This window comes from Netta rufina (assembly GCF_964035555.1).
Source record: "Netta rufina genome assembly, chromosome: 17".
In the NCBI taxonomy this organism is placed as follows: domain Eukaryota; kingdom Metazoa; phylum Chordata; class Aves; order Anseriformes; family Anatidae; genus Netta; species Netta rufina.
In genome coordinates, this window is record NC_140141.1 from 1499206 (window position 1) to 1512928 (window position 13723).

At 40.0% G+C, this 13723-nt stretch overlaps 1 protein-coding gene across 2 annotated transcripts in view; it reads left to right on the plus strand.

Moving 5' to 3' along the window:
- TMEM132C (transmembrane protein 132C) overlaps positions 1-13723 on the plus strand; it is a 228386-nt gene that overhangs the window by 59469 nt on the left and 155194 nt on the right. For both annotated transcript variants that reach the window (XM_084297343.1, XM_084297344.1), the window contains exon 2: positions 1866-2751. In XM_084297343.1, the coding sequence (XP_084153469.1) occupies positions 1866-2751 (886 nt within the window). The remainder of the gene's footprint in view (positions 1-1865; positions 2752-13723) is intronic.

Sequence of the window (13723 nt, forward strand, 5' to 3'; positions counted from 1 at the left end):
TGCCTTCCAAAGCTATTCCCTTCCCCAGCACCGAGTAGTGCCAGTGCACTGGCTATGTGCATACTCAACAATATCGCAGTGAAGTTGTCTCTGTTAACAGCAGCCATTTGGAGTAATGATAGTTATTGATTATTTATTACTTGAAAACATTTAAGTTTGACTGGATAATTAGCATGCTAGCAGCCAGACATGCTAGAAAGACAGTGAATCTATTGGGGGGAGAATGACACAACCTCAAGCTGCAAACCCTTGTGAGAAAGACAGACTGTTTTGTCAGCTGTATAGGGTTTTTGAGATCTTTAGGTGTTCCTAAGCTTCAGACAGGTCCGAGCATTTTGCGTTGTCTTTGCTGTTGCATTTCTTTAAAGTGGTAAACAAATACATAACCTTAAATCCTGACGCTGATGGATTCCCCAAGGACATTGGAACACGGACATATGTCTGAGGGCAAGGTCTATTTTTAAGTACTAAAGACAGTCTAGCACAAGATGCATCTTCATTCAATTACCCTTTGTACCTATAGTTATCTCTTCAGAATGGGTTAGGAAGAGGGCTTGTGAGTATTAAGTAATCCATGCATTGTATTTTAAGGCTGTCCTCTATTATTTATCCTAACTAGGCAATAATTTTTCTTTCAACCTATTTATCACCAATATATAAGTTGTTAATTAGTCTTCATAATAGGCACACATTTCAGTCAAAAGGAATTTGATATTTAGCTTAAATGTAAATTGGGCCAGTATATACAGAAATACTAATTTGCTTTATGTGTATTGTATTTTATGTATTATCTCTACACACACAAAGCACTTGTAATATTCCTAGCCTGTGGTATGTATCTGTTTAACTTTAGAAGCTGACTTACAGTCAATATTAAATTATAGAGGTGCAGGTTGTAGTGCTAGAAGTACTAGTACAAGGACAAGATTTCTTGACAGAGGAAGAGAATGAAATGGGATGTGTCAGTTCTTAGAAAAGCAATTTCTGTCTTTGGCTGTAGAACAGAAGCTGAATTTGATCTCCAGGCAGTGTTCCTTACAGGGGTGGTGATGAGCAGGTTTTTCAGGGCTGGGGTTCAGGGGACCGTAGCAATGTGCTGAATGCTGTATGTGTGGTGTAACTGAACAGAAAGATTGAAAAGACAGCAGGGAAGTTTCTAAGTAGGTAGGAGGTTTAAGCAGGGATGGCATGGACAGAAAAGGTGGGGAAAGTAACCCGCACTGGTGGTTCAAGTCACCCTGTTTATTTATGAATTGGTTTTGTGAGGCTTTGACTCAGGCTTATGGCCAGTCCATAAAAAAATTGGTGTGAGCAAATTTCAATATTTGAAGTTTTGTTAGGGAGGTGAGACATTGCATAGGAGTGAAAAGTAACTGCACAAATAGAAGTATCCTATTTCTCATCCAGGTGACAGTCAAAGCATTCAGTGAGTTCCTGAAGTGAAGCCAGTTCCTCCATGTGATTTTGTTGTGTTAGGTGAGCACAAGGTTCTGTTACCTCCAGTTGAAGGGCAAGTGTAATACAGGATTAAGTCTTGCATGGACATTACCTGTAACGGCAGGAAAAAGGAGTGAAGTGCTCTGTTGCAGTTTGCCTGTCTGAATGCTGGAGAAAATGATCACCTGTGTATGTGCGTGCGTGACAAAACTATGCTAAATAAATGCAAGGTGGCACTGACGTCTACATCACTTTTTTCTTGTATGTATGGAATGCAAAAAAAATAAAAATAGCTACACGTAAACATTTTAACTTCAGTGATATGATAATCGCTAGCTCATCAGGTAGCTTCACTAAACTTGTAATAAACATACCTTGGAATCCAGAAGCAGACTTGACCTAACCCATATCACCTTTTCTTTTATTAGTGGCAGAGAGCCGAGGGGTCTTGGACAATAATCAGAGATTTTTTTCACCTATTTACCTACCTGTGAGCTATCGGATCTTCAGTGCTGAGACATCTTTCTTCCTCAAAGAGTCCAACCAAGACTTCATGAGAAATTCCAGTTTGCAGTCCAGGGTGGAATCATTCTTCCCATACAAAGCCAAGAGGCCACCGGTGTTAAATGCCAGCTATGGACCTTTTTCTATTGAACAAATTGTGCCCCAGGACCTAATGTTAACTTCCAACTTCTTTGGATCTGCGAACAAGTTTACTTATAACTGGAAACTCAAGGCCTTCATAATGAACGACAAAATTTATGTGAGCAAACCCAAAGTTCAGGTTCTGTTCTACGTTGTGGGCAGGGACTGGGATGACTACAGCACCACGGAGCAGCTGCCCTGCCTGCGGGTGTTTGCCTTTCGAGAGACACGGGAGGTCAGAGGCAGCTGCAGGCTGAAGGGGGACTTGGGGTTGTGTGTGGCAGAGCTGGAACTCCTGGCAAGCTGGTTTAACCCCCCCACAGTTGTCACAGGCCGTAAGAAGCCATCTGATTTTTCTGAAGGGATCCCTGTGGAGCTTTACTACACTGTCCAACCAGGAGATGAGAAGGGAGAATGTACTGCTGAGGATGTACGGAAGGGAAATGCTATCCGGCCAGGAAAAGATGGCCTGGATGAAGCCATGTCCCACCTACAGAGGATTGGATCAGTCAGCCTTTATCAAGGCCAGGAAACTTCTCAGCTAACGGAGCTACGGCTGGACAGTAACATTGTCGTCTGGCTGCCCTCAAAGCCTGTCAAACAAGGAGAAGTTGTGAATATTTATTTGACAATTGCCACCAATTCTACAGTGGATCAGTTCATACTCAGGTATGGTAGGTTGTTTTTTTCCTGTTTCTAATGTGGTAGCATACAGATGTTGGGGGCAGGAGGCGAATTGCAACCAATTTACAGTTAATGCACACTGGAGATTGTTCTTAGTCATTGAAATCCATTATTTAGCTTGAACACTGAAGAGGACTGAAAGCCTCCATCAGTAGGAGTTTTTTTAACATGTATGCCATGCCATTTAACGCGTGCCGACATTAGGCAGCAAAGCACAAAATATGGCAATTCGCTGCCTTAGTGGGGCTATTTCTGCAGAATGACAGGCAGTGAGGCGCCAGAGAAGTTCTCTGCTTTACAGGGTTTTTAATATCTGCTTTTTATTGCACAGGCAGAGTTTAAACAAAGCAAAACTTCAGTTACCTGCTTTTCTCAAAGTGCTCTGACAGTGCTTTGCCTCTCCCACACAGCGGTTTTATGAGAACTCTACAGGAAGGGGTTATAACTACCTACTTGTGGTTAACAGCAATTGTCTTTGCCAATGTGTATACCCTTTAAAATAAGACCTAATGTGTTTGATATTGCCGTGGTTTGTAAAGAACCACAAGAATTGAGTGCTGTTATTTTGGACAGGAGTCGCAAAACAGTACCTGGGAACATAAGAAATGCCTTACTGGTTCAGACCACCTTCCTTTCATTTTCTTCTTTAGCGGTTTCACTACCAATGAGATGAAAATCCTTTGAGGATGACAGAGTGGAAAACTTGTTAATCGCTGAAATATTTGATGTATCTTTTTTTCTGGTTACCCGGCTTTGAATTCAAGGGAAATCTCCACGGTGATAAGCAACAATTGCTCTTTAAAGCCTCAGAGAATCAGAGTTTCCCAAAAGATTCTGCACATGAAAGTATTCATTTCTAAGGCTTATATGAGTTAGATTAATACATAGTTGACAACTACCAAGGAGAATAGCCTTTAGAACAGGAAGTGTTGCTTGGCAGATAAAAGGCTTTTATTTTAAAAAGGGGGGATTTCAGTTATCCCAGAATCGTTCTGATGTTTGCAGCTTTGGTTAAGTTGGTGAGATAATCTCCTGGACACCTGTTTACTGAGTGAAATCTCCGTTACAGAAGTCTTTTCTGACTGCAGTGCTTATCTTTTATTGAAAATCCTTTTCCATGAAATAGTAGAAACAGAATGCTATTCCACATAACAAGCATGGCTGTGATGAAAGAAGAAATCCAAAAGCAATGAACTGGATATTTGCTGGGTGGATGGGAGAGGGGTGTTCACCCTTTGAAGGTCTGCTTCAGTCTTTATCTTTCTGAAAAGAGAGTTGAAGGTAAAAACAAGATTGCTGCAATTTGATGATGTATTTCTTTGCTCTGAAATGAATCTGCCTAGGCAAGGGTATCATTAGCATGCTGAGAAGTGCAATAGATAGAAATAGTAATGTGGGCTATCAGTAACTGCCTGTGTGACTTGCTGTTATGGACAAAATGGATTTGTTTTGTTTTTTAGAACAGGTAGCTGGTTTATTTGAAGTGAACAGTCTGATGTTTATTGGAACATTGATAGTTCTGTGTTAATCACAGATGCAGATCTCAGGCCATGTTCTCTCATTGAAACGCCCTTTTGGTGAAAAGGGGATTTGCATTTTTGCTTAAAATTATTTTGAACCAGGCCAAGGTAAGAGGATGAAAATACCAAGAATTTTAAAAAGAGTTCTGCTTGCTTCCAGCAGGAATAAGAAGGTGGTGATTCTTTCTTTCCATCAGGGGTGGAGAGGGGAGAGGAGTAAGCACACCAAACAGCACAGATCTTAGAAGGCAAGTCAGCCCTGTGCTACATCTCAGGACAATGTGCAGTATTTCCAAGCAGCTGTCAGTGAGAGAGGGAGTTAGGAGAATCTTATCAAGTAGTGATAAAGCGCTGGCAGCATTAAACTAGAATGCTACTTAGTGTCTTTGCTAACTATGGTGCATTGTTCAAATTAACTAAAGCAAGAAGCCTTGGGCCCCTTACCAAGGTATGTAATATTAATAAGAGTGTGAGCCTATCTTAAGAAACTGCTAGAAACTGGTCCTGTGGATGGACAAGAGCCAAGGAGCAACTGAGTCTGCACAAAGACAAGAGGTCAACTAGTGGTGATGAGGAAGAGTCATCAATCTTCATCCCCACGACCCCCAACGACCACCACCAGAATACGCTGCGCAAGTGCAAATGGGAGGAGTTTATGGAAATGACTCCTTGGAACTAATTTTAATACGAAGTGGGGACAGGTTACGAACATGTATATGAGTATTGTGAAACTTCATGCATATGTAACCCTTTACTGCATACAACCAAGGCAAGTTGCCGCATCAGGTGCGCATGACTTTGGCAGGAGTACCCCCCGTGCTGCCCAGTACTGAATAAGCATAACTACTTTACAATCTTACTGATTGTGGAGTCTGTTATCTGCAAGTCATCAGTTTTGGAAACTTACTCTTGCAGGCATGTTAGTCTTGTATCTGCAGAAGATGCCGATCCATGCAGTTGTTAAGGCATCAAATAGAAGCATTCCTTAAGTACAAGAGGGTAGTCCCATGTAAAGGAAATAGGAATTGTTTTAACAGCTTCCCTGATGCTGTAATAGGAAGGGGCAGCTGGTACCCACTAGTGAAGCTCATGTGTCATTGTCCTGCAAGGTGCTAATGATGTGGATACTTCTGTCACTGCTAAGGTTTTTCTTCTGTGTTTTTGGTGACTGCTGGTTGGCAAAACTAAGTTCACCTTTCTGGTTCTGTGGTGGAAATCTGTCTTCAGTGAAAATTCCTCCATGTGGAAGTGTGGAATTTGACCCAGGAGTCCATGCAGTGCCTATACCTTATAGGGAGGAGCTGACTGAGCACAACAGCCAGGGAGCAGTGAGTGCATATGCTTGTTCTGCCTAGGGGCTGCTTTAACCTTCTCCATGGCCGTTTGCATGGTTAGATATAGGGCTGTATGCTCTCATATTCACGGGTTCCCAGCAGAGCAATCCCTACATCCTGTGACATGCATTCACATTTAATCATCCTAAAGAAAAACATGCCACACATTATCCCCAGGCACAGTGGGTTGGTTTGTTTATTTTCTGCTTCTTGTATATTATTCATTGAGGTATTGCAACATCCAATGCTGAAGTAAACAGCATGTGATCATTGCTTTAGGAATATAATAGCTACAAATCTTCTCTGGCAAAAGTAAAGTAGAGCGGTCTATGACCTCATATCCACAAATCATCAGGATTGAAACTGTTCTTAAACCGTGGCTTAATTCAGAATCCTATTTATTGTATCCATAAACTTATCAGCCCAAGAACACCAGTAAAGTCAAAGAGAATGACTAATATGACAAGGAGTGAAACTAATTATGCATGGTAGTACATTAACACAGTAGGAACACTGTCTGAATAAACAGATCTTCCTCTCTTACATCTAGTCAGTGCAAGCTATTGTGAAAGTGGTTCAAACATTGCTGACAGGTTATAGGATGTAAGTGCTTCACACAACCCTCTTCTTGTCTTGCTGGGTGAACTTTGGTAAGTCTTTGCAAATAGAAAACACCTGCAAAGTAGAAAATGTGAAGAGTTGGTCAATGTCACACTCGGGAGTATGAGAACTCTTTCAGTCCTGTTCCTAAAATATTTTGGCTTCCTGTGATGCAAGGGGATTCACATTTGCTATACATTACTAACAGTAGAGTGAATTGGAAAATACTGGTAAAAGATGGGTGGAAGTATCCTGAAGTCTCCTTGCACTGCATTTCTACTGTTGGGAGGGGCTTCTGGCCCCCAGAGAGGAGAGGAATTGCACTTATGTCTGACTGCTCAGTGAGGAAAATTCCTATTACCTCTAGCAGTTGGGTAAATTATGAACAGAAGAAAGGGCAGTGTCATTATAACTTCCCTGTAGAAATCAGCACAGGACAGAAAAATTAAGAACTATCAATACCTGAAATACCGATCACTTAAGCGCTCTGTGTGCTTCCCAGAGCTGTTGTAAATTAACACCACTGGCTTCTGCAGAGCTGCAGTGATTATCACCTTATGAATTGCTGTGTATTCAAGCTTTTCTAATCTGAGTCATCATTTGTATATACTGTATGTAAGGATTAGAAGGCAAAATCCTATCCCTGGTCCTGAATGCTTCTGTGAGCTGTCCTCATACAGCAGGCTGCAAATAAGGGAAAAATAATAACCATACTGAACACAAGCTATTTGCAAGAGATTAACTTTGAGAAAGTAACACATATCTATGTGTGTATATATCTGAAGATATTTGAAGGTAACTGGGAATCTGGCCACTCAATTTTTATTTGTAGTACTGGGCAGCCAGTGAGCTGAATGCATTAGGCAGTTTTGAAAAGTTTGGCCTATGTGCATTGCTGACTTTGTTCTGTAGACCTAAATACTTTTCCAACTGCTACACCATTAAAGGATCTTTCTGTCTATTTTTTCCATGGCATGATATACCTACCACATTTGATCTGGTGCAGGGCCAAAACAAAAGATGTGGGACTGTGAAGTGCTTTGTTAGTCTGCTAGGCAGCGGCTAATCTTTAACATACAGCAGAAGGTGCTGAACTACCACGTAACTGGCTTTACTGGAAGTATTGAGCAGGATAAGGGAAAGGGGATTAAGTTACCTGTCCTGATTAGAGAAAAGGGATGAAAAACCAGTAATAGTGATATTTTTTTTTTTTTGTCCATCAGGATTATTGTTAGATTTTTGCAGTGCAGCTTTTTTGCCTGAAGGGTGGTAGGTTGTACACAGTGTTACTGAATTACTTTTGTCCAGCAAACAAATCAACTCGAGACAATGGATACATAGTAATGACAATCTACAGATTTAAAGAAGGACAAGGGATAAGGGCAGTGAGGAAAGCTATTAAACCAATCAGTGGAGGCAGCTTTATTTGTCAGTTCCTAATGAGTATTGACAGCAGGCTGTGCTAGGTGGTATTGAGTACTGCTAAAACCTAGAAGATGGTCACATCCAGCAGCACTACAGAAAGCCCATGGCTAGAAAAGCAGTTATGGTCATAACACCGGTGTGCTGCTTGCTTGTGAATCTCAAGAATTCAAAGATCAGATTGTGATGCATGAACAACCATTTGGAGAAACTACTAATGGAAAAGAAGGGTCAACTATTTTCCCAGCATCAACTTCACCTGTTTTGTATGGAAGACATAGGTCTATATGAACCTCCCTAGGGAGTAAACTGCTCAGAGGAGCTAACTCTGCTTGGCCCTGCCCATACCTGCTGTATGTAAAGGAAACAAAAGTAATTGTTTTCATGTAGTTACTCTTAAATTTGCTATTGACACTTGAATCATACTGTATTATGAAACAACATTCTAATAACCTGAGATTTACCAGTAAAAATTGTTTATCAGTTTTTAATGCATTTTTAATGCATCATTGTAGTAGCATCGCTACCTGAAATGGCATTGTGTTGACTAACTGAAGCTGATGTTAACCAGATCATAAGAGACCAAAACCAGAGATGAATTCACTCTATGATTTGTGTTAGCACATAACTTGTGATGTATATTATTCCAGGTACCCATTTTCCACAATAAATGTAATGTTGATTTCCAACTCAAATTCTTGAGGAACATGCTTCTGTGTACTGCTTCATGTTTTAAAACTAATGCAATTCAGAGCATAGCAAAGAGGTATAGATTGGTTTGGTGGGACGCTTTTCTGGTTTTCTTCAGATGTGAGTCACAACAAAACATTTTTCAGTTCCTGTGTAGCTTGATATAGCTTAATAGTGAAAACACCTAAATATTTAGGAAAGATCTAAGCATAGAAGGATTTCAGTCCATATCTTGAAAGGAGAGGAGACAGAAGCCCTCAGACTTCCTTCTGTTTTATCATTATTTCATGTTCCATTTTCAATTTACAAAATCTCATCTTCAAAAACCCACACAAAGATTTAGCTATTGCAGGAATATGAAAAGTAAGATATAGTCTCTGAATGCTAGACTTCCTTTTATGGTGCGTTAAACCTTCTCTTTGGTTGTGCCTTCTGTATTCTGATGTATCAATAAAACTAACTGGATAATTCTTGACCTGTATAGAGAAAAACGTGTCTTGGGCACTCTAGCTAGCAAAGTGCCTTTGTTCTTCTCATCTGACAGTTTCTCCATTCTTATTTTCATCTTGAATAAACAAAATGTAAACTTTCTGGCTAAGATCTTTGGGAGTATTCTTTACATTTTTTCCTTGTCTTTTTCAGAACAGTCACTTAAGTCAAAACTAGACGGTTAAAGTTATGAACCTTTAATCGGCATTCAGAGAAACTGGAGAAACTCTTCCTCAGTCTTCCAACCTATCAAAGGGCTCTCCCAGTCATGTTGTTATTAAGTAGAAGTCATAGAATTGGATGCTAGGCCAGTTCTGGTTTACAAAAGTGTTCAGAACTATAAATTACTGCTTGAGTTATGATGAAGGTTTTTATATATTTTGTCCAGAGGCTTAGCCTTGTGAAATGTTCATTCTTACTGTGTGCAGTTTGCAGGTTTTTTTGTTTTCCCTTCTGTAAAATTAATAGTAACAATTCAGCTTCAGATCTACAGTGGAGCAGGTTAATGAAAAAAATAAATAAAAATGGTGGTCTAGTCATTGTTGTGCACTAATTAATAAATCAAGAGACCTGAATTTTCTTCCTATTTCTATTCAAGACTTTGGGCATAATGTTTTATTCCTGTTTACATAACCTTTTTAGTTTGTTTGCTTGTACTATGTACTATACACAATTCAAGGAGGGTGCTGGGCCTTGCTTTGTGTGCCTCACTCAGTACAGGGAGCCTCTAGACCCTGTAGGGCATCTGCGGATTACATAAAACAAGTAACAATAAGGCACATAAGAGTTGTTAGACTTGGGAGACTATGTTTTTTTGTAAATAAGGGTAATAGTAATTTGCAAATGTTTTGTTCAGGTTTCTTTGAAGTAAATACCTGGGTAATAATTCAGGGCAATCATAGTATCATTTTTTATTTTCTTGTTCTATAAGAAATGGAGCATAATCTATTGAAGTTCTCCTAATTCTGTTGTTTACTAGACAACATCACAGTGACATATAAAAGGGTAATTATTTCACAGTATAACTTCTATAAGCACTTGTGATATTAAAAATCTTTTTTCAAGAGAATGTGTTAATGCTATTTGAAGAGAATGATATCACACTACAGTTAGTTTAATTTCATTAGCCTTAGGAGGTACTTTTGGTGGACATCAGTGTCATATTGGAGACAGCTGGGTCATCCAAACAAGCAGCTCATTCTCCAAAATAATTTGGTGAAGGGGTCCATTAAGCAGATGGAGAAAAGGTCAAACTTCTTCACCAGAACAAGCAAAGCTCACTTGAGTCTGTGGTAGCAGTTAATCAGGTTTGGTAAAATTTAAGAAGTAATTGATTATTTTAAATTGAAGCTACCTGCTTAGGGAAGAAAAAACAAACATAACAGATATTCTTTCCCTGACTGTCTTTAAAAGCACAAGAAAACTTGTGTGCAATGCAATGTGCTCTTTAGCACTGAGAATAAGCTATAAATTAGTTGTCAGAAGGCAGTCTCTATTCCTTGCTTTGGAAGTCATTTGCTGATTGACCATGTCCGAGTCACGGGATCAGAGCTTTGCAACCAGTGAACCAGGAACTGAGGTTAGATCCCAATATATTCAGGAGGTGAGCAGTAGGGTTCAACATTGCTAAAGTTTGTAGAAATGTGACTGCTCAGCACTGAGAATCAAAATCTATTGCATCCATTTGAAAACTTTATCATTAACACCCTGATGAGCTGGCTGTAAAGTAGAATTTCTATTATGCAGAAGTCTTACAAAACCTTAAGTCATCAATGTAATACTTGTGGGAATGTTCTTTGCATTGTGAAAGCATTTCCATAGTGCAGACTCATTCTGTGTTTTTTTTTTTTTTTCAGCCAAATGCAGGGCTTTCTCCAAGTGACTGGTTATTTGACAGGTAACACCTCCTTTCCTCTAGTTGCAGACTCAGGTGTGAAATCCAACCAGTTGAGTGTAGTCAAACCCTAAGTGTTATATTAACCCCGCTATAAAATATATTCTAACTTTTGTGCTTCAGGCTTTTATGTTTGAAATCTTTTCCCTACTATGCTGATAGAAAAGTAAAATAAAGTGATAGGGGCTGTCCTAGGGGGGGACCATAAGTGGGGGAGAAGAAAATTATTGCATCAGCAGCCAGTCAGCAAATTGCTGTACCAAGTTCTGGGGCTGAACTTTTCAATTAGCATTGGCAACAATATGTGGAGGCATCTTGTTAAAATCCTCTCCTTTTCCCTTCCCTATCCTCTTCAATCTCAGCAACCTAGTGTAGTAATTTCTGGCTTCTTTTCCAAATATGCTGTAGCACGTGTTGCTAAATGCTCACTGGTGCCCCTGGCTCTTCTCCTTCTGTTTAGAGACACTGCTTTGGGGTATGGTGTGCCTCCTGCTAGCTTCTGTCTGCTGACCTTCTTGACCTCCTGCATGTTTGTGCATGTGCAAGGATGTTCACAGATCAGATAAGGCACCTCTACTTAATTTTTGGTTAGACAGTTAGCCACTTATGTGACTCGAGTTACAATGTTTAATTAAATCCTTAGTTACTTGCCTAATTAGAAACAATGGTAGCTCGTTAAAAGATCATACCATATAAACCCCAGTTCTCCCAAACCAACAATAAGGATGGAAATTTCATACTACCGGGAATGGATTAGAGTTGAACCAAGAAAATGTTTTCTGTCTGTCTGAAAAAAGGCTATGATCTGATACATTAGGGAACCTCCTGGGAACCCTCAGTGTGATTATCTGACAAGCTGTTGGGTTCCAAGGCCACTGTAAGCAGAAAAGTGTGTGAGCCTGTAGGTCTGAATGGAAATGAGTATCCCTGAGAAAAATTGTATGAAAAAAGCTTTAAAACTCAGTGCATCTGTTAAAGCTGTAAAAGCAGTAGATGCTGGAAGGGACACCAAGTCATAGCTCAGTGTTTTGTGGTAACTTTAGGGTGAAGGAGGAGGTATGGGTAATAAGCCAAGAATAGGTACCTGGCCTGGAAGAACTGTAAAAATGTGGTTTTATCTGTATTGTTTTATTGGTGCTTGTGGGTCTCATTATTTAAGACAAACTGTCAGATTGCAGTTCCTCTTTTGGCAGGCTATCACTCCTTCCTTGTGACAGCATGTATACAAGGAACTGAAATGGTTTATATGGCACTTTATAGTGCCATATAAACTCCTATATAAACTCCATATAAACTCAGTGAAACTCCCACAAAAGGCATGAGGATGGTGGGAACTGCTGCGGTGGTCTAGGAGTTGATTTCTACCAAAAAAAAAAAAAAAAAAAAGGGCATGCATTCCTATAGGGTACAGGACATCTGACTCCACTTTTGTCACAGTTTCCTTTGCGAGCCTATTGGGTGCTCAGTGCTTCCTTTAAATCCCAGTCTTTGCTGTATGTGCATCTTTAGAGAGGTGTACTGGTATGTGAGATGTTCTCTTGAGAAGGAAGTTGCATTTCTATAGGCTTTCAGCATGCTGAAAAGCGGTTTAATTTACAGTTTAGATCAGACTGGGTTAAAAAGAAATTAAGCATCTTTTGTTTGTCTGGTTCCTGGTGTGTTACAAAATGTGTCTATTAGCAAAGCTGCTGGGGGTTAATTTGCACTAATCGTCTAATCATCTCCAACAACATTGTTTTAGGTTTTTGTATTGCTGCTGAGATCAGTAAAACTAGAGAAAAGAAGACTCAAGAAATATCTCATATCTTGTGGGGGGAAGCATTTTAGAGACAGCCCTCTGCATTATCAGCTGTCAGACTGCTCAAAAAGACTTGCTTTTTCTTAAAGCTCTGGCTCTAAGATGTAAGCCTTGATTTCTCAACGTGCAATGAGACTGAGCTTTTTGTATGAGAGAGACACTCATTAAAAGGAATATGTGGTATTTAAATGCCAAAGTCCAGAGCTCAATTCCTCAGCTTCCCTGATTAGTCATTAAAGAGAACACATAAATAGTTGTGAATCATGAATCACAACTTGGTTTTACAGATTATGGTCCAGTATGTCAGGCATTCTGAAGTCACACGTTGTCTTTCATTTGCCCCAGGAGTGCTGAAGAAGGCAGGTCAGCCCTCCAGGTGACTGTTAAGGCACAAATGTTGGTGCTAACCAGCCTGAGGGGGTTCCTTTTTTGTCACATTGGGTATTTGTAGGTCCCATTTTGAGGAAACTAAATTTTCCTGTGGATTGCATGGCTGCTTAGGATTCTGAGCTTTTAAAAGGGTAGGTGTTGTGATGCTAGTTGCTGCAGTCACTGAATCATGGGATGTACCAGGACTCAGCAGGCTGTAGAAGTAACAACAGAAGCAACAAAAATGTTTTTCTTCTTGAGATTACTTCTAGCTCAGAAAATTCACTGCTTGTGTGGAGCTCTTCTTCTCTGAAGGAAGTGTCAACCCATAATGAGGGTCTGTCCCCTGGAATTATTCCTTAATTTCGTTCTGTCAAAAGTAATGGGATTATTCACAGGCTGCTCTTTATCCTTCTGGACACAAGACATTCATGAGAGACCATGTTAGCACCAACTTCTTTTCCATAGCTGCTTGATTAGTTTTCAAGCAGAAGGGGGTGAACAAACACTTTTTGTGTGTACTTAGGTGGTGTTGGTTGCCTGTTGATGTTGATGATAGTGCACAATGTAAACTTCATTGTGTTGTAATACTGTTTTCTGAGACATGATAAAAGGCTTGTGTTAATATGAATCTGTCAACTCAGCTCATTGTGAAGAGGACCAAGCAGGTCTGAATGGATAGGCTCAGGATGAAGGCAAGAACAGAAAGCAGGTGGTGTTACGCAAGTCGATTGTAGTGTCACAAGGGTCACATGACTTTGCAGGTGATATTGTAGTGGTGTTTAAGTATGTGACTTTGCATCCTCGACACTGGCCTTTGATTTCCTGATGGACACCGCTG